General features: G+C 39.7%; 1 protein-coding gene across 1 annotated transcript in view; it reads right to left on the bottom strand.

Moving 5' to 3' along the window:
- The window catches only part of LOC150081141 (ubiquitin carboxyl-terminal hydrolase 8-like), a 581,739-nt gene that overhangs the window by 67,614 nt on the left and 497,934 nt on the right, over positions 1–16,191 (bottom strand). Inside the window, exon 20 of the mRNA XM_090381373.1 lies at positions 2,332–2,362. Coding sequence (XP_090237499.1) covers positions 2,332–2,362 — 31 coding nt within the window. The remainder of the gene's footprint in view (positions 1–2,331; positions 2,363–16,191) is intronic.

Below are 16,191 nucleotides of genomic sequence, written 5' to 3'. Positions count from 1 at the left end.
TTTTTTGGCTGGTGCTGCATAAGCTTGCTTTCTTGCATCAAATGCCTCTACTAATGCTAATGCTAAAACTGCACTACTAATTTTAGCAAAACAATTGAATTAAGAAATATAAAAACAACTTAGCAGGTTTGAAAATGGCTTTCACAGTATAATTGGGAACAAGGGCAACTTGTTCCCAATGCAAAATAGAATTATACGGTTTCTATTCTTCCCTTTCTTGGATGAATTGCTGTTTCAAGTCTTTTGATTATCTTTATGAATTAATGATTCCAGTGCTCAGATTCTGTCAATAAAATTATTCTTGGAGAGATAAACTACTTTATTTCCCTTTCCACCCTAAAACCTTGTCCGTCACTGGTTTTCCAATAAATGTGCTACAGCTGTTCAAGATATTCAGAATATTGAAACTGGCTTGTATCCAAATCTCCAGCTTCAATTTTTGCCTACACTAAAGACTGGCAACAGTCTTTAGTGTAGGCAAAAGAGTTTAAAAAGTTATTAATTAGTCCAAACTCAATTCTGAATAGCTCAGATTAGGAAACTTATTGTCCAAATGGTAGTAGAGCATTTTAGTCTCTTGCCAATGATATTGGCTGCAACTTATGTTCATCAATACTCCCATCTCTTTTAAAACTGGTTGCTATCACAGCTAAAGATAAAGATGACTTACTAGCATCCTACTTTTCTTCTAACTCTTAGATTTATAATCTTGATAAAGCACCTCCTATCATTCGCAGTACACTCCACTCAATGCCTCCTGTCATCTTCCGTCAAAAGGATGTCAGGAGAATTTTGAACAATTCTTGCCAAGAAAACAACATGTCCTGATGACATTTCTCCACTTGTTCACAAATCTGTGTCTACAAGCCTGTTCTGTCTCTTCTTTACACGTTATTTCACTGGCATTCTGGTGTTTTATCATCTGCTTGGAAATTTACTCATATCTGACAAGTTCCTAAAAAAAGTGTCAAATCCCTCCCTTTCAATTACTGTCACACTACACTCACCTCTACTCTTTACAGAGTAATGGAAAAATTCATCATCTGCCAAACTCTTAAAAACTTCTTGAAACCTTCCATCTATTTAATGATCATCAATCTGAATTCCATGAGTGTCAATATACTGGCTTATGTTTACTCACCTTTGGACAAATTAAATGAAAAAAACTGGAAAAACTCAAAAAACTGCCCTAAGGATTTTGATTATCTGTGGCATAACGAGCCAAAATATAAGTCCATTATAAGATGGGAGCTTCTAAACAGGCATAACAGTCCATAAGATGGGAGCTTCTAAACAAGCTCCCATCTTACGGACTGGTGACTGTTTTCTTGCAATTGCTTATCCAGTTTTCTCCTGACTGCTCTCTGCAACTGATGGTAGATGGCTGCCTGTCTTCTAACTTTTTCTCTCTTGTATATTGATGCTCTTCTTCCAATGAGTGGAAATCCTATTTACAGTTTTTCCAATGATAGCACATTACATCCCAACTTCCAGTTTGAAAAGCCTTGCCCAGTACAAAGAGCCTCAACTTCTCAAATATCTTTCTAAAATTTGTAAGTTTTAGAAAGATCTTCAATCTTTCTAAAACTTAGCCTTGTCTTTCTTTTCTAATTTATGGAAACTGGATGACCAGGAATGGAGTTTTGGTTTAATCTGTAGGAAGTTATTGTAATTTTGAGATCTTCAGATGTCTTGCTAGTAATGTACAGTCATAGTTGTTACAAGATTCTTATATTCTGTTAAGGAAACTATGAAGGCTGTATCAATTGCCTCCACAGAGAGTCTAGCAGCACAGTCAACATGTATAGGAAACCATCAAAATATAACAATTTGCTATTTCTCAGTTAGCCTAATCAACATGTTTAGAATATGTTCAAGCAGTTGCGATATTTCCTGCTTATTGAAAGGCAAGTATGGTACCAAGAGAATCAGCGAAACTGATGCTGCAAGATAAACTGTTGGAACTGATTTGCTTCCATAGCGATTTGCATTGCACATAATTCTGTAGTAAAAATTTTGCATTCTGGAGGCTGTCAAGTGGTGTTTATGAATAACAGAACAGCACAGCACTCACACACTATCAGCTTTGGAGCCATCTGCATGTATACTGCATAGATGAACCATATTGGATAGTAAGGACTTTATGAAGCTGTTTAATCTTTTTACAGGTTACGCAACTTTTTCAACAAACCATACCCCCATTCAATGACAAGGATATAAACTTATTAACACTAATCTTAAATTTAACTTTATGGCAACAATAGAACACTCCAATATTTTAAATATTTTATTTTGAATAAAACATTGGACTGAACTGATGTAAATACTTACAGTGTCCACCCTCGAGAGTCCCATAGTGGTTCTGTTAAAGAAAATAATGTGGTAAATTTGCAAGAATAAACTGCATAACAATAGCTAACTATTAATAACTCTTACATAAGTATAATATTTTCATTATAGAATCATATACTCATTTATATTAAATACACTTTATAAATTTGGAACTGCATACAGGTCAAAACACAACTAGGTGACAGGACAGACGGTCATCATGACCTGATATATTACAGATACAGATAGATGCATATCACATGTGCAGAAATTTGTCTAGATAAATTGTTAGAGGGGATGGACAGGTAAAATGGGAAGTGTGGGTGTTTCTCTTTTTTTTTTTTTTTTTTTTTTTTTTGCTGATGCTATATAAGCTTACTTTCTTGCATCATTTGTCACTACTTCTACTACTAATATTAGATATCATGTTATTTATTAAGGCTTATAATCACATTACTGGTGGGTAATGTGATTATTAGCCTTAATAAATAACATGATATCTAATACGTTAATTGTTATTTTGTGTTTAATTAAAAGTTTCATGTTAACAGGAGAGATTTGTTTCTACAGGGATGGGATAAAGTTAAATAGAAAGGGTGCAAGGATATTTACTGATGCTATCGAGGCAGCGTTAAGTGGGTCGGGAAAACTGCTAGCTTGGGGAGATTCATAGACTAATAGATTAACGGTAGCCACAGGCAGAGGTGAAATTGATTCTTGTACTGCTTCTATTGGAATGAGCAGCAGCCTGCAAAGCAAGGTACTGGGGATTTCAAGGGCTGCTAGGAGTCATCATGGAACAAGTAAATACATGGGTTGTGTTAGGGTAACTAACAGCAAGAATAGATGTATGTATACTTGCATATACATCAATGCTAGGGGTACAGTAAAAAAATTTGATGAATTTGAAGTGCTGGTCAAGATATCCAAGGAAGATATTGTTGGGATAACAGAGGCGTGGTGCCACACAGATATAAGCAGTGCAGATTTAGAATTTGGGGAATACAATGTGTACAGAAAGGATAGACAGGACAGGACAGGAAGGGAGGAGGGGGTTATGCTGTTAGTTAAAAAACACATAAAATCTAAGGAAGTGCATCCAATTGACATTGGTGGCTTACAATACCAAGATTCCGGGATCCTGAATACCGGGGATCCCGGTCATTTTTTTTCAGGATTTGAAATCCCGGTATTGATACAAAAATACCGGTTTTTCAGTATTAATTAAAAAAAAAATAACTATTTATGATTTATTCACATAAAGGTTATAACATCAACAACAATAAATCATTAATATTACAGAATGTGTAATGGAGGGATTATTATACACAGTACAAATGTAATGGAGACCTGAAATCGTCTTGAAACTGAAAATACATAAAAATCTTACAAATATATTTCTCTTAGTAAGTATAGTGTGTGTGGAAGTAAAGCACTTAAAAGGAATAACAAAAACATCATTATGGAAATATTTCCTTTAGTGGGAGTAGGCCTGGTAGGGCTCTTAAGGAATATGGTGAACAATGGCATGGCAAGTGAGGAAATTAAAAGCTACTGAACAACAGTTTATTCCCTCTTTTACACTGCTATTGGAGGATGCGACACTGAGTGCATTTTGGGAAAAAGTGTCGATATGTAGTAGTTCAAATGTATTGTCAGTAAATGATCTAGAGGTAAAAGATGAAAGAGTTTCGTTGTGTGGGAAAAATAATCTGCTTTTCCCACCAAAGGAAGAAGAGTGAGTTTAAAGAATAACACTGTGATTGGATCAGGTTTAAATTAGACAGGGGGAGATACGTAAATGAAAAGGAAATAAATAAGGTTCTCGTGCCAAAAGAGTGGGTTGCGGTTATTGTTCGGCAGGGTTGCAGACTTGCAGTGGTAGTTCTGGATTCAGTTCGGGGTCCAGTTCTGGGAGTGTCCAGCTATATAGGGAAGAGTTCCACCGGGCATGTTCCTCTGCTAGAAGTTAATCCAGAAGCTGAGTAACAAGCCAGTCAGATAGTGCCCTGGCTTCTTCTATTAATGCTATGGTAATTTCCTTCAGTATTAACAGAGAACTTCCTGAAATCCAGAAATAAGATAGTACTGGAAGAGCTATACGGCAGAATTCAACTAAGAAGAAAGACTTCACTGCACTCCGATGAGCCAAAACATTATGACCACCTAATCTAATATGATGTTGGTCGTCCACGTGCAGCCAAAACAGCTCGTACCCGGCGAGGTATGGATGCTACAAAATTTATAAATGTATCTGGTACCAACATGTAACCAGCAGATACTTTAACTACTGTAAGAACCGTGGTTGAGAGGCCACAGATCGGAGTTGCTGCTCCAACACAAACCACACATGCTCAATGGGATTGAAGTCTGGGGAATTTGGAGGTCAGGGCAATACCTGGAAGTGTTCCTCATGTTCCGCAAACCAGTCTCAAACAATCTGGAGGTAAAAATTTAGTTTAAGGTGCACCCTACAAAATGGCGGCGAGGAGAAGAGGAGAAAGCAGTGATTAATGGATTGTGACTCCGCCCTGTCACTGCATTCCCCCTCTTCTCCCTGCTCGCACGCGGTTGATGTCACATGACACCAGAGCTGAAAATGAAGGAAAAGGAATGCGAAAAAGGAAATTTTTTTAAAATCAAGAAACAGCAATGTGTGTAATTCTGGGATGACGAAATGTCACATGACATCACAATACGTCAGAACTAAAAAGAAGAAAATAAAAACAGCAAAAAGCAATTCTTTTAAAGACAAGAAATAAAGGCTAAAATTAACCGAAATAACATTTCACAAGCCGCGATTCTTCTCGCCCATTACTAGACGATTGCACGAGCATTATCAATGAAACTGCTGTTTATCAATTGAATTTTTTTAAATTTTCGGTATGGGAATTTTTTTTTTTAAAACAAGAAATATAAATTTTATTAGAGTCTGCTGACGAGGCTACTAGAGACGGTCGTGTTCAAAGCCGCTAAGTGGATTTTTCTTATTTATTGATTTGAAATTATTGTTTTTCTAAAACTTTTGATTTAAATTTAGTAGTATAACATTATTCAGTGATTTTCTGATTAATTTGGTGTATTTATTCTTTACTCGGCCTTGTAATTGCATAAAAGTATCGGTAAAGGTTTCCACGTGTTTCAACTCCGCTACCGTTCGTAATTTTCGAGCCTTTGTGATACGATAGTTATATACCGTACTAGATAGCGTTAGTTGAATTTCGTTAGCAGTTAAATTGTACGTTTAAATAAATACATATAACGACTTAGATTACAAACGTAATATAATTAATTTATTTAACATAATTAATAACATAACATAATTAATTAATAAATTAATAGAATCATGACTCAGACCAGAGCAGCAAATCAAAAGGCTCAAGCTAATGGAAGTGCTGTGGCTCAGAACAGAACTGAGGGGGGCAGTTGTCCTCTGACTCACAGCCTTATAAAATGCACTGTTTGCTTGATGTTTGCAGAGCAATCGGATACGGGACATGATACTGCCATGGGGGATGTCTTTGTGTGTGCGCGATGCAAAGAGTGTATCGATATCAGGCAACAACTCAGCGTTCTTGTGGGCCTATATGAGAGCTTGAAGGACAGGGTGGATGCCCTCGAAGGAACTAAATTGAGGGGCCCATCAAGCTCTCAGCTGCCCACATCAACGCCAGAGCTTGCACTTGGACATCACGTGACACAGAGGCAACCCCCAAGGCAGAATGCGCTGGTCCCACAGGAACTAGTAGTTGTTGGTGACTCTATTGTCAGGGAAACGGGGAACATGCTTTGTAAAAAAGATAGGTGGAACAGGACCAGGGTATGTCTGCCAGGGGCAAAGGTTGATGACGTTGTAGAGCGAATATCATCTTTTAAGGGCACAAAAGGTGATATAGTTGTACACGTTGGCACTAATGATATTAAGAGTAGGAGACCGGCAGAATTACTTAACAAGTACAGGTCACTGTTGAACAAAAGCCGAGAATTAGGGTTGAATTTGAAAGTGTCTGCAATTCTGCCCAGACACGATAGGAGGGAGTATATGATGAGAGCCTTGTCGATCAATTCGGCCCTGGAAAGATTGTGCAAGGCTCAAGGGGTAGAATTTTTTTCAGCCTGGACTGTACTTGTTAACAGGAGAGATTGCTTCTACAGGGATGGGATACACTTAAATAGAAAGGGTGCAAGAATATTTACTGATGCTATCGAGGCAGTGTTAGGTGGGTCGGAAAACTGCTAGCTTGGGGGGAGACAAAGACCAATAGATTGACAGTAGCCAGTGGCAGAGGTGAAAGAGATTCTTGCAATGCTTCTATTAGAATGAGCAGAAGCCTGAAAAACAAGATGCATGGTATTTCAGAGACTTCTGGGAGCCATTGCGGTACAAGTAAACACATGGGTTGTGTTAGGGTAGCTAAGAATAGAAACAGGTGCAGGTATACTTGCGTGTACACCAATGCTAGGAGTTTAGTAAATAAATTTGATGAATTTGAAGTATTGCTCAAAACATCAAAGGCAGATATTGTTGAGATATCAGAGACGTGGTGTCACACAGATATAAGGGATGCAGAACTGCAATTTGGGGAGTACAATGTTTACAGAAAGGTTAGACAGGACAGGAGGGGAGGAGGGGTTATGCTATTAGTTAAGAAACACATAAAAACCAAGGAAGTGAAGCCAGTCGACATCGCTGGACAGTGCAGTGTTGAGTCAGTTTGGTGTGACATAAGCATTGGGAGATCAAAATTGAGAGTAGGAGTGTGCTATAGGCCTAATGACTCTGATGAGTATAATAAGGAACTGTACAGGGAAATAGAGTGGGCCAGTAAATCAGAGAGTCTTATAATGGGAGATTTTAACTTCCCAGATATTGACTGGAATTTGGGGGCTGGTTACTCACACACTAGCAGGGCTTTTGTGGATTTATTGGATGATTGTTTTCTACATCAGCATGTTCGGGAGGAAACAAGAGGGAGTAATACTCTTGATTTGATTATCAGCAGTGATTCTTCATGCATTAAGAATCTGCAGATAAATGAACCACTAGGTGGCAGTGATCACAGTGTGCTGAAGTGGGATTTACTCAAAGAGGTAACTACCATCAGGGGTAAAGGGAAGGGTTATTGCTTCCGTAAAGGCGACTACGATGGACTGAGACAGTATTTAAATTCTATACAGTGGGACCATCTGATGATGTTACCAACAGCAAATTCAAAAATGGGAAGCATTCAAAGAACTTATCTTGGAAGCTACTAGGCTTTACATACCAACTAAGAAATATTGTTCAAGGTTTAGGCCAAAATGGATGTCAGATGAACTAATGAGGCATATGGCAGAGAAGAAAAATGCATGGGATACTTACAAATTAACACATGACACAGAAGCCTATGATAGATACAAGTTGATATGCAACCAAGTTACAAAGGAGGTTAGGCAGGCTAAGGCAGATTACGAGAAATCTTTGGCAAGGGAAGCAAAGAAAAACAGCAAAGAGTACTTTACTTATGTAAACTCTAGAAGGAAGGGGATGAATCAGATTGGTCCACTTGATATTGATGGGTCAACTGTTGATGATCCTGCTCAGGTAGCTAACAAACTAAATGAATATTTTGCATCGACATTCACACATGAGGAGTTATTCAGCAAGGGGAATGCCAGAGGTGCATTCAACTCTAGCAGTAAGCTACAGAATCTTGAAATAACTGGGAGTAAAGTGGAGGAGAAACTGTTGAAGATAAACACAAGAAAGGCACCCGGGGTGGATGGGATCTATCCAGTTATATTAAAGGAGGCAGCAAAGGAAGTAAGCAAACCCTTAGCCATAATTATGAGAGCTTCCTTGGACTCAGGGGAGGTACCCATAGACAGGAAATGTGCAAATGTGACCCCAATTCACAAAGGAGGATCAAAGGCTGACACAAGTAACTATAGACCTGTGAGCTTAACTTCTGTTCCAGGAAAATTAACGGAGGCACTGGTTAAAGAAGCACTGCAGGATCATTTAGACAAGACTTCAGTTATAGCTCAGACACAGCATGGTTTTGTTAAGGGGAAGTCTTGCCTGACCAACTTGATTGGATACTATGATGCAGTCACAAAAGAACTGGATGCAGGGAATAACTTTGATATTATATACTTGGATCTTAGAAAGGCTTTTGATACTGTTGCACATGGAAGACTGCTACACAAATTGGAGCAGTGTGGCATTGGAGGCAAGTTGCTGCTATGGATAAAGGGGTGGTTGAGGGGGAGAAGACAGAGAGTGGTAATTAATGGACACTGCTCATCGTGGACTAATGTTATTAGTGGAGTCCCTCAGGGCTCAGTGTTGGGTCCATTATTGTTTTCTGTATTTATAAATGATATTGATGATGGTATATCAAGCTTAATGTCCAAGTTTGCAGATGATACAAAGGTTGGCAGGGTTGTCAAGGACACTACTGACACTATACTGCTGCAACAGGATCTGGAAAGGTTGAGCAGATGGGCTGAGAGGTGGCAAATGAAGTTTAACATTGACAAATGTAAAGTACTACAGATGGGAAACAGCAACCCCAGAGCAATGTATCAACTCTGTGGTACTACACTGACAGTGGTAGAGAATGAAAGGGACTTGGGGGGTGGTTGTGCAGGCAGATATGAAGTTCTCTGAGCAGTGCAGACGGGCTGCAAGAGTAGCTCATGGAGTATTGTCAATGATATACAGGAATTTTTCCAGCAGGGATAAGGAGGTGATTATTTCATTGTATAAGGCAATGGTCAGGCCACACCTAGAGTACTGTATACAGGTCTGGAGGCCTCATTTCAAGAAGGATGTAGAGCTGCTGGAACGAGTACAGAGAAGGGCAACAAGATTAGTGAATGGAACAAAGGGGTGCTCTTATGAAGAAAGGCTTAAGTTTTGCAAATTACAGTGTCTGGAGACTAGGCACCAGCGAGGTGATCTGATAGAGGTGTATAAAGCCTTGAATGGTTTAAGCATGCTCAATGCTGATGGGATTCTTCCTCTAGCTCAGAAAAATCACCTGAGAGGGCATAAATTCAAATTGAGGAAAGACAGATGTAGGATAGACGTGCGGAAATTTGCCTTTAGCCAGCGGGTGGTTGGTTGGTGGAACAGACTCCCATCCCTTGTGGTGGAGGTTGATAGCCTAAATAAGTTTAAGGCTCAGCTGGACAGGTATTTTGAACGAACAGAGGGGTGAAGTGGAAGTGGGTTTTTTTTTTTTTTTTTTTGGCTGATGCTGCATAAGCTTGCTTTCTTGCATCAAATGCCTCTACTAATGCTAATTTCACCAACTGCGATTCTTCTTGCCCATACATTACTAGACGATTGCATGGGCATTAACAATGAAATTGCTGTTTGTTAATGCACCAATTGAATACAAAAATGCTAATTTTTTTAAAAATTTTGGTGGGAGCATTAACAAAGAAATTTTTCTTTGTTTATTGCTTATTTTTTAAATTTTTGGTGGGGGCTGCTGCTGCCCCCTAACCCCCGCTTTTGGGATCGAACAGAACTGGACAATTCCAAAGGCATTAACAAAGAAATTGTTCTTTGTTAATGTATAAAATGTATACAAAATTGCTTATTTTTAAAATATTTGGTGGGGGCTGCCACCCCCTAACCCCCGCTTTTGGGATCGAACATAACTGGACAATTCCACGTGTATTAACAAAGAAATTGCTCTTTGTAAATGCACAAAATGTCTACAAAAATGCCTATTTTTTAAAAGTCAATAAGAACTGGAGATAAAATGTTGACAATTTCTTTGTAGTTTCTCTTAAAAATATTTATTGTATGCAAATATTCTGCTTTATATTTTTCTAACTAAACATCCAGTTATTGCTAGTTAAAAATGTATAAAGTAGAAAACTTATTTATAAAGCAAAAGCATTAACAAATAAATATGTATTCATCTGGGTACGAGGTTATCCTGTGCGGACGAAGCTCCTTGAAGCTCTTGAAACAGAGAAGTTTTTCCTGATTTATTTTCTGATTTATTAGCTTAAATTGTCATATTAACTTATTTTCTAGAGTAGCTTTATATTCCTAGTTACGATACTTAGTTTAAAGTTTAACTTAGACAGAGATTTTGTAGGTATTACTTAGTATCGGTAACTGTATCAAATCCACGTGTCACAAATTGAACGAGAGGTCTTTTTTTTTTTTTAACCAAATTTAGTCGCTTTATTAACCAATTGTTATACCAAATTATCTTCTATAAGTAGATTATAGACCTAGTGAGGATCCTTAGTTTATTCTAAATTGAGATAGCGAGATTTGGAAGCTAATCAATACTTACGAGTCCGTTCGAGAATTCCCGCCATTTTTACACGATAGCATAAGCTTAGTGTAGTATAGTGCATAATATAATATTGTCAATTAATCAGTAAATCTATTAATCTTGATAAACTTTATTGTCAATTAAATTGTATTTTAACTATATATATTTATAACGACTTAATCGTAACAAATAATTAATACATAACTATAGTGGTACACGTGATACGGAAGTTGTATAAAGGGAACTCGTAGAAAACACTAGATACCGAAAAAAAAAAAAAAAAAAAAAATTAACATAACTGTTTTTGGATATAACTTAAGGATTTAATTTTTGTTTTGAAATTTTATTGAATTAAATCGGAATCATGACTCTGACCAGAGCAGCAAAGCAAAAGGCTCAAGCTAATGGGAGTGCTGTGGTTCAGGGGAGAACTGAGGGGGGGCAGTTGCCCTCTGAATCACAGTCTTTTAAAATGCACTGTTTGCTTGATGTTTGCGGAGCAGTCGGGTACGGGACATGATGCTGCCAAGGGGGATGTCTTTGTGTGTGCACGATGTAAGGAGTGCAAGGAAATCAGGCGACAACTCAGCGTTGTTATGGGCCTTTATGAGAGCTTGAAGGACAGGGTGGATGCCCTCGAAGGAAATAAATTGAGGGGCCCATCAAGCTCTCAGCTGCCCACATCAACGCCAGAGCTTGCACTTGGTCATCAGGCAACACAGAGGCAGCCCCCTAGGCAGAATGCGCTGGTCCCACAGGAACTAGTAGTTGTTGGTGACTCTATTGTCAGGGAAACGGGGAACATGCTTTGTAAAAAGGATAGGTGGAATAGGACCAGGGTATGTCTGCCAGGGGCAAAGGTTGATGACGTTGTAGAGCGGATATCATCTTTTAAGGGCACAAAAGGTGATATAGTTGTACACGTTGGCACTAATGATATTAAGAGTAGGAGACCGGCGGAATTACTTAGCAAGTACAGGTCACTGTTGAAAAAAAGCCGTGAATTAGGGTTGAATTTGAAAGTGTCTGCAATTCTGCCCAGACACGATAGGAGGGAGTATATGATGAGAGCCTTGTCGATCAATTCGGCCCTGGAGGGATTGTGCAAGGCTCAAGGGGTAGAATTTTTTTCAGCCTGGACTGTACTTGTTAACAGGAGAGATTGCTTCTACAGGGATGGGATACACTTAAATAGAAAGGGTGCAAGAATTTTTGCTGATGCTGTCGAGGCAGTGTTAGGTGGGTCGGAAAACTGCTAGTTGGGGGGGGATACAAGGACTAATAGATTAACAGTAGCCACTGGCAGAGGTGGAAGTGATTCTTGCACTGCTTCTATTGAAATGAGCAGAAGCCTGAAAAACAAGATTCAGGATATTTCAGAGACTGCTGGAAGTCATTGCGGTACAAGTAAACACATGGGTTGTGTTAGGGTAGCTAAGAATAGAAACAGGTGCATGTATACCTGCGTGTACACCAATGCTAGGAGTTTGGTAAATAAATTTGATGAATTTGAGGTATTGCTCAAAACATCAAGGGCAGATATTGTTGGGATATTGGAGACGTGGTGTCACACAGATATAAGTAATGCGGAACTGGAATTTGGGGAATACAATGTGTATAGAAAGGATAGACAGGACAGGAGGGGAGGAGGGGTTATGCTATTAGTTAAGAAACACAAAGTCCAAGGAAGTGAAGCCAGTCGACATCGATGGACAGGGCAGTGTCGAGTCAGTTTGGTGTGACATAAGCATAGGGAAATCAAAATTGAGAGTAGGAGTGTGCTATAGGCCTAATGACTCTGATGAGTATAATAAGATATTGTACAGGGAAATAGAGTGGGCCAGTAAATCAGAGAGTCTTATAATGGGGGATTTTAATTTCACAGATATTGACTGGAATTTGTGGATTGGTCACTCGCACACTAGCAAGGCTTTTGTGGATTTATTGGATGATTGTTTTCTACATCAGCATGTTCGTGAGGCAACAAGAGGGAGCAATACTCTTGATCTGATTATCAGTAGCGATTCTTCATGCATTAAGAATCTGCAGATAAATGAACCACTAGGTGGCAGTGATCACAGTGTGTTGAAGTGGGATTTACTCAAGGAGGTAACTACCATCAGAGGTAAAGGGAAGGGTTTTTGTTTTCGTAAAGGCGACTATGATGGTCTGAGACAGTATTTAAATTCTATACAGTGGGACCAACTGATGATGTTACCAACAGCAAACTCAAAATGGGAAGCATTCAAGGAACTAATCTTGGAGGCTACCAGGCTTTACATACCAACTAAGAAATATTGTTCAAGGTTTAGGCCTAAATGGTTGTCAGATGAACTAATGAGACAGGTGGCAGAGAAGAAAAATGCATCGGATACATACAAATTAATGGGTGACATGGAAGCCTATGATAGATATAAGTTGGTCTGTAACCAAGTCACAAAGGAGATTAGGCAGGCAAAGGCAGACTACGAAAAATCCTTGGCAAAGGATGCAAAGAAAAACAGAAAAGAGTTCTTTACATATTTAAACTCAAGAAGGAAAGGGATGAATCAGATTGGTCCACTGGATATTGATGGTTCAACAGTTGAGGATCCTGCTCAGGTGGCTAACAATCTAAACGAGTATTTTGCATCTACATTCACGCATGAGGAGTTATTCAGGAAGGAGAATGATGTAGGTAAAGTAAACATTGGCAGTGGGCTGGATGATTTTGTAATAACTGAGAAGAAAGTGGAGGAGAGATTCTTCAGGATAAACATAAAAAAGGCACCTGGGGTGGATGGGATCTATCCAGTTATATTAAAGGAGGCAGCAAAGGAAGTAAGCAAACCCCTAGCCATAATTATGAGAGCTTCTTTGGACTCAGGGGAGGTACCCATAGACTGGAGATGTGCAAATGTAACCCCAATTCACAAAGGAGGATCAAAGGCTGACACAAGTAATTATAGACCTGTTAGTTTAACTTCTGTTCCAGGTAAATTAATGGAGGCACTGGTTAAAGAAGCACTGCAGGATCATCTAGACAAGAATTCAGTTATAGCTCAGACGCAGCATGGTTTTGTTAAGGGCAGGTCTTGCCTGACCAATTTGATTGGATACTATGATGTAGTCACAAAAGAACTGGATGCAGGGAATAACTTTGATATTATATATTTGGATCTTAGAAAGGCTTTTGATACTGTTGCACATGGAAGACTGCTGCACAAATTGGAGCAGTGTGGCATTGGAGGCAAATTGCTGCTATGGATAAGGGGATGGTTGAGTGGCAGAAGACAGAGAGTGGTAATCAATGGACACTGCTCAACGTGGACTAATGTTATTAGTGGAGTTCCTCAGGGTTCAGTGTTGGGTCCGTTGTTGTTTTCGGTGTTTATGAATGATATTGATGATGGGATATCAAGTTTAATGTCCAAGTTTGCAGATGATACAAAGGTTGGCAGGGTTGTTAAGGACACTACTGACGCTATGCTGCTGCAACAGGATCTGGAAAGGTTGAACAGATGGGCTGAGAGGTGGCAAATGAAGTTTAACATTGACAAATGTAAAGTACTACATATGGGAAACAGTAACCCCAGAGCAACGTATCAACTCTGCGGTACTACACTGACAGTGGTGGAGAATCAAAAGGACCTGGGGGTAATTGTGCAGGCAGATATGAAGTTCTCTGAGCAGTGCAGACGAGCTGCAAGAGTAGCTCATGGTGTCTTGTCAATGATATACAGGAATTTTTCTAGCAGGGATAAGGAGGTGATTATTCCCTTGTATAAGGCAATGGTTAGGCCACATCTTGAGTACTGTATACAGGTCTGGAGGCCTCATTTCAAGAAGGATGTAGAGCTGCTGGAACGGGTACAGAGAAGGGCAACAAGATTAGTGAATGGAACAAAGGGTTGCTCTTACGAAGAAAGGCTTAAGTTTTGCAAATTACAGAGTCTGGAAACTAGGCACCGGCGAGGTGATCTGATAGAGGTGTATAAGGCTTTGAATGGTTTGAGCATGCTCAATGCCAATGGGATTCTTCATCTTGCTCAGAATAATCACCTCAGAGGGCATAAATTCAAATTGAGGAAGGACGGATGTCGGATAGATGTGCGGAAATTTGCCTTTGGCCAGCGGGTGGTTGGTTGGTGGAACCGACTTCCATCACTTGTTGTTGAAGTTGATAGCCTAAACAAATTTAAAGCTCAACTGGACAGGTATTTCGAACGAACGGAGGGGTGAAATGGGAGTGGTGTTTTTTTTTTTTTTTTTTTTGGCTGATGCTGAATAAGCTTGCTTTCTTGCATCATATGCCTCTACTAATGCTAATGCTAACTGAAGCAATAACTGGGAAAACAATGAAATGGTCAAAAAAACTACAGAATACAAAGAAAACTTACCTCATCAGTTGTAGCCTAGCATAATAAAAACTGAACACTTGAATACACGAAAAGAAGGAGATTACGCAATCCTAATTAGCCAATCAGTAAACTTAAAATTGGAATCATCACTTTTGTTCGTTATTTCGTTATTTGGTTTTTAGGAGCATTAGCAACTAAGGTCATATTGCTCCGGGAATATGCGGTGGTCATTCCCTGACCTTTCCGCATCCTCTGTATTTGGTGGTGACGGGCTCGAACCCCGGTCTAATCAAGAAGCGTGTGCTATACACTGCTGCTCCTTCCCACCTGGCTACGGAGGCGCCCATCACTTTTGTACAAAAAAAAAAAAAAAAAATTAAAAATAACACCTTGTGATATTTCTGTTTTCAGCCTAAATTCAATTGAGTGAATTAAGGCAGCTGCAACCTTTTTGGCTGGTCCAACTTTCGTACAACATTCTCTGCTAATATTCAGCCAGCCTAGCGTTTGGGGATGATCCTTTTTGGCTGTTAACTTTCCCGACAGTTGGTGGGCATCGGTATACTGATTTTTCCGGTAATATTCAGGATTCAGCAGCAACGGTTTGCAGTGCCATAAACTAAATCTTAGCCAAATCCAGGCAAAGATTTCAGCAGGATAATGGGGCATGGTGCATTATCCTGCTGAAAGATGGCACAGCCTTAGGGGAAGACTATTGCCATGAAAGGGTGTACCTGGCCAGCAGCAATGTTCAGGTAGGTGGAAGACATCAGAGTGCCTGGCACAAGGATGACTGCACCCAGGGTATCCCAGCAGAACATTGCCCAAAGCATGACACCACCGGCTTGTTTTTGTCCCAAGGTGCATCCAGGCGCCATTACTTCCCCAGGTAAACGATGCACACATGCGCGGCTGTCCACAAGGAAACGTGATTCATTGGACCAGACGACCTTCTTCCAATCACTCAAGGTCCAGTTTTAACGATCGCGTGCCCATTGTAGGTGCTGTTGCCAGTTTTTTGTTTTTTTGTTTGATTTGGTAGTTTTTGGCGCATCGGCTTCTGTGGCCATATTGCACCTCCCAAGGTTTTTGCAGTACTTTGATCCAAGCCCGAGGCGGGAATCAAACCCGCGACCTTTGGGTTGCCGGGCAGGTACTTTACCCACTCGGCTAGCCCGGTCGGCCCCTGTTGCCAGTGAACAGTGGTTAGCATAGGCACTCAGAGCGGCCTG

Source organism: Mastigoproctus giganteus, chromosome 9 (assembly GCF_048544385.1).
Source record: "Mastigoproctus giganteus isolate SK-2022 chromosome 9, ASM4854438v1, whole genome shotgun sequence".
In the NCBI taxonomy this organism is placed as follows: domain Eukaryota; kingdom Metazoa; phylum Arthropoda; class Arachnida; order Uropygi; family Thelyphonidae; genus Mastigoproctus; species Mastigoproctus giganteus.
Note: the sequence above shows the minus strand (reverse complement) of the source record. Positions and strands in the feature narration are given on the sequence as shown.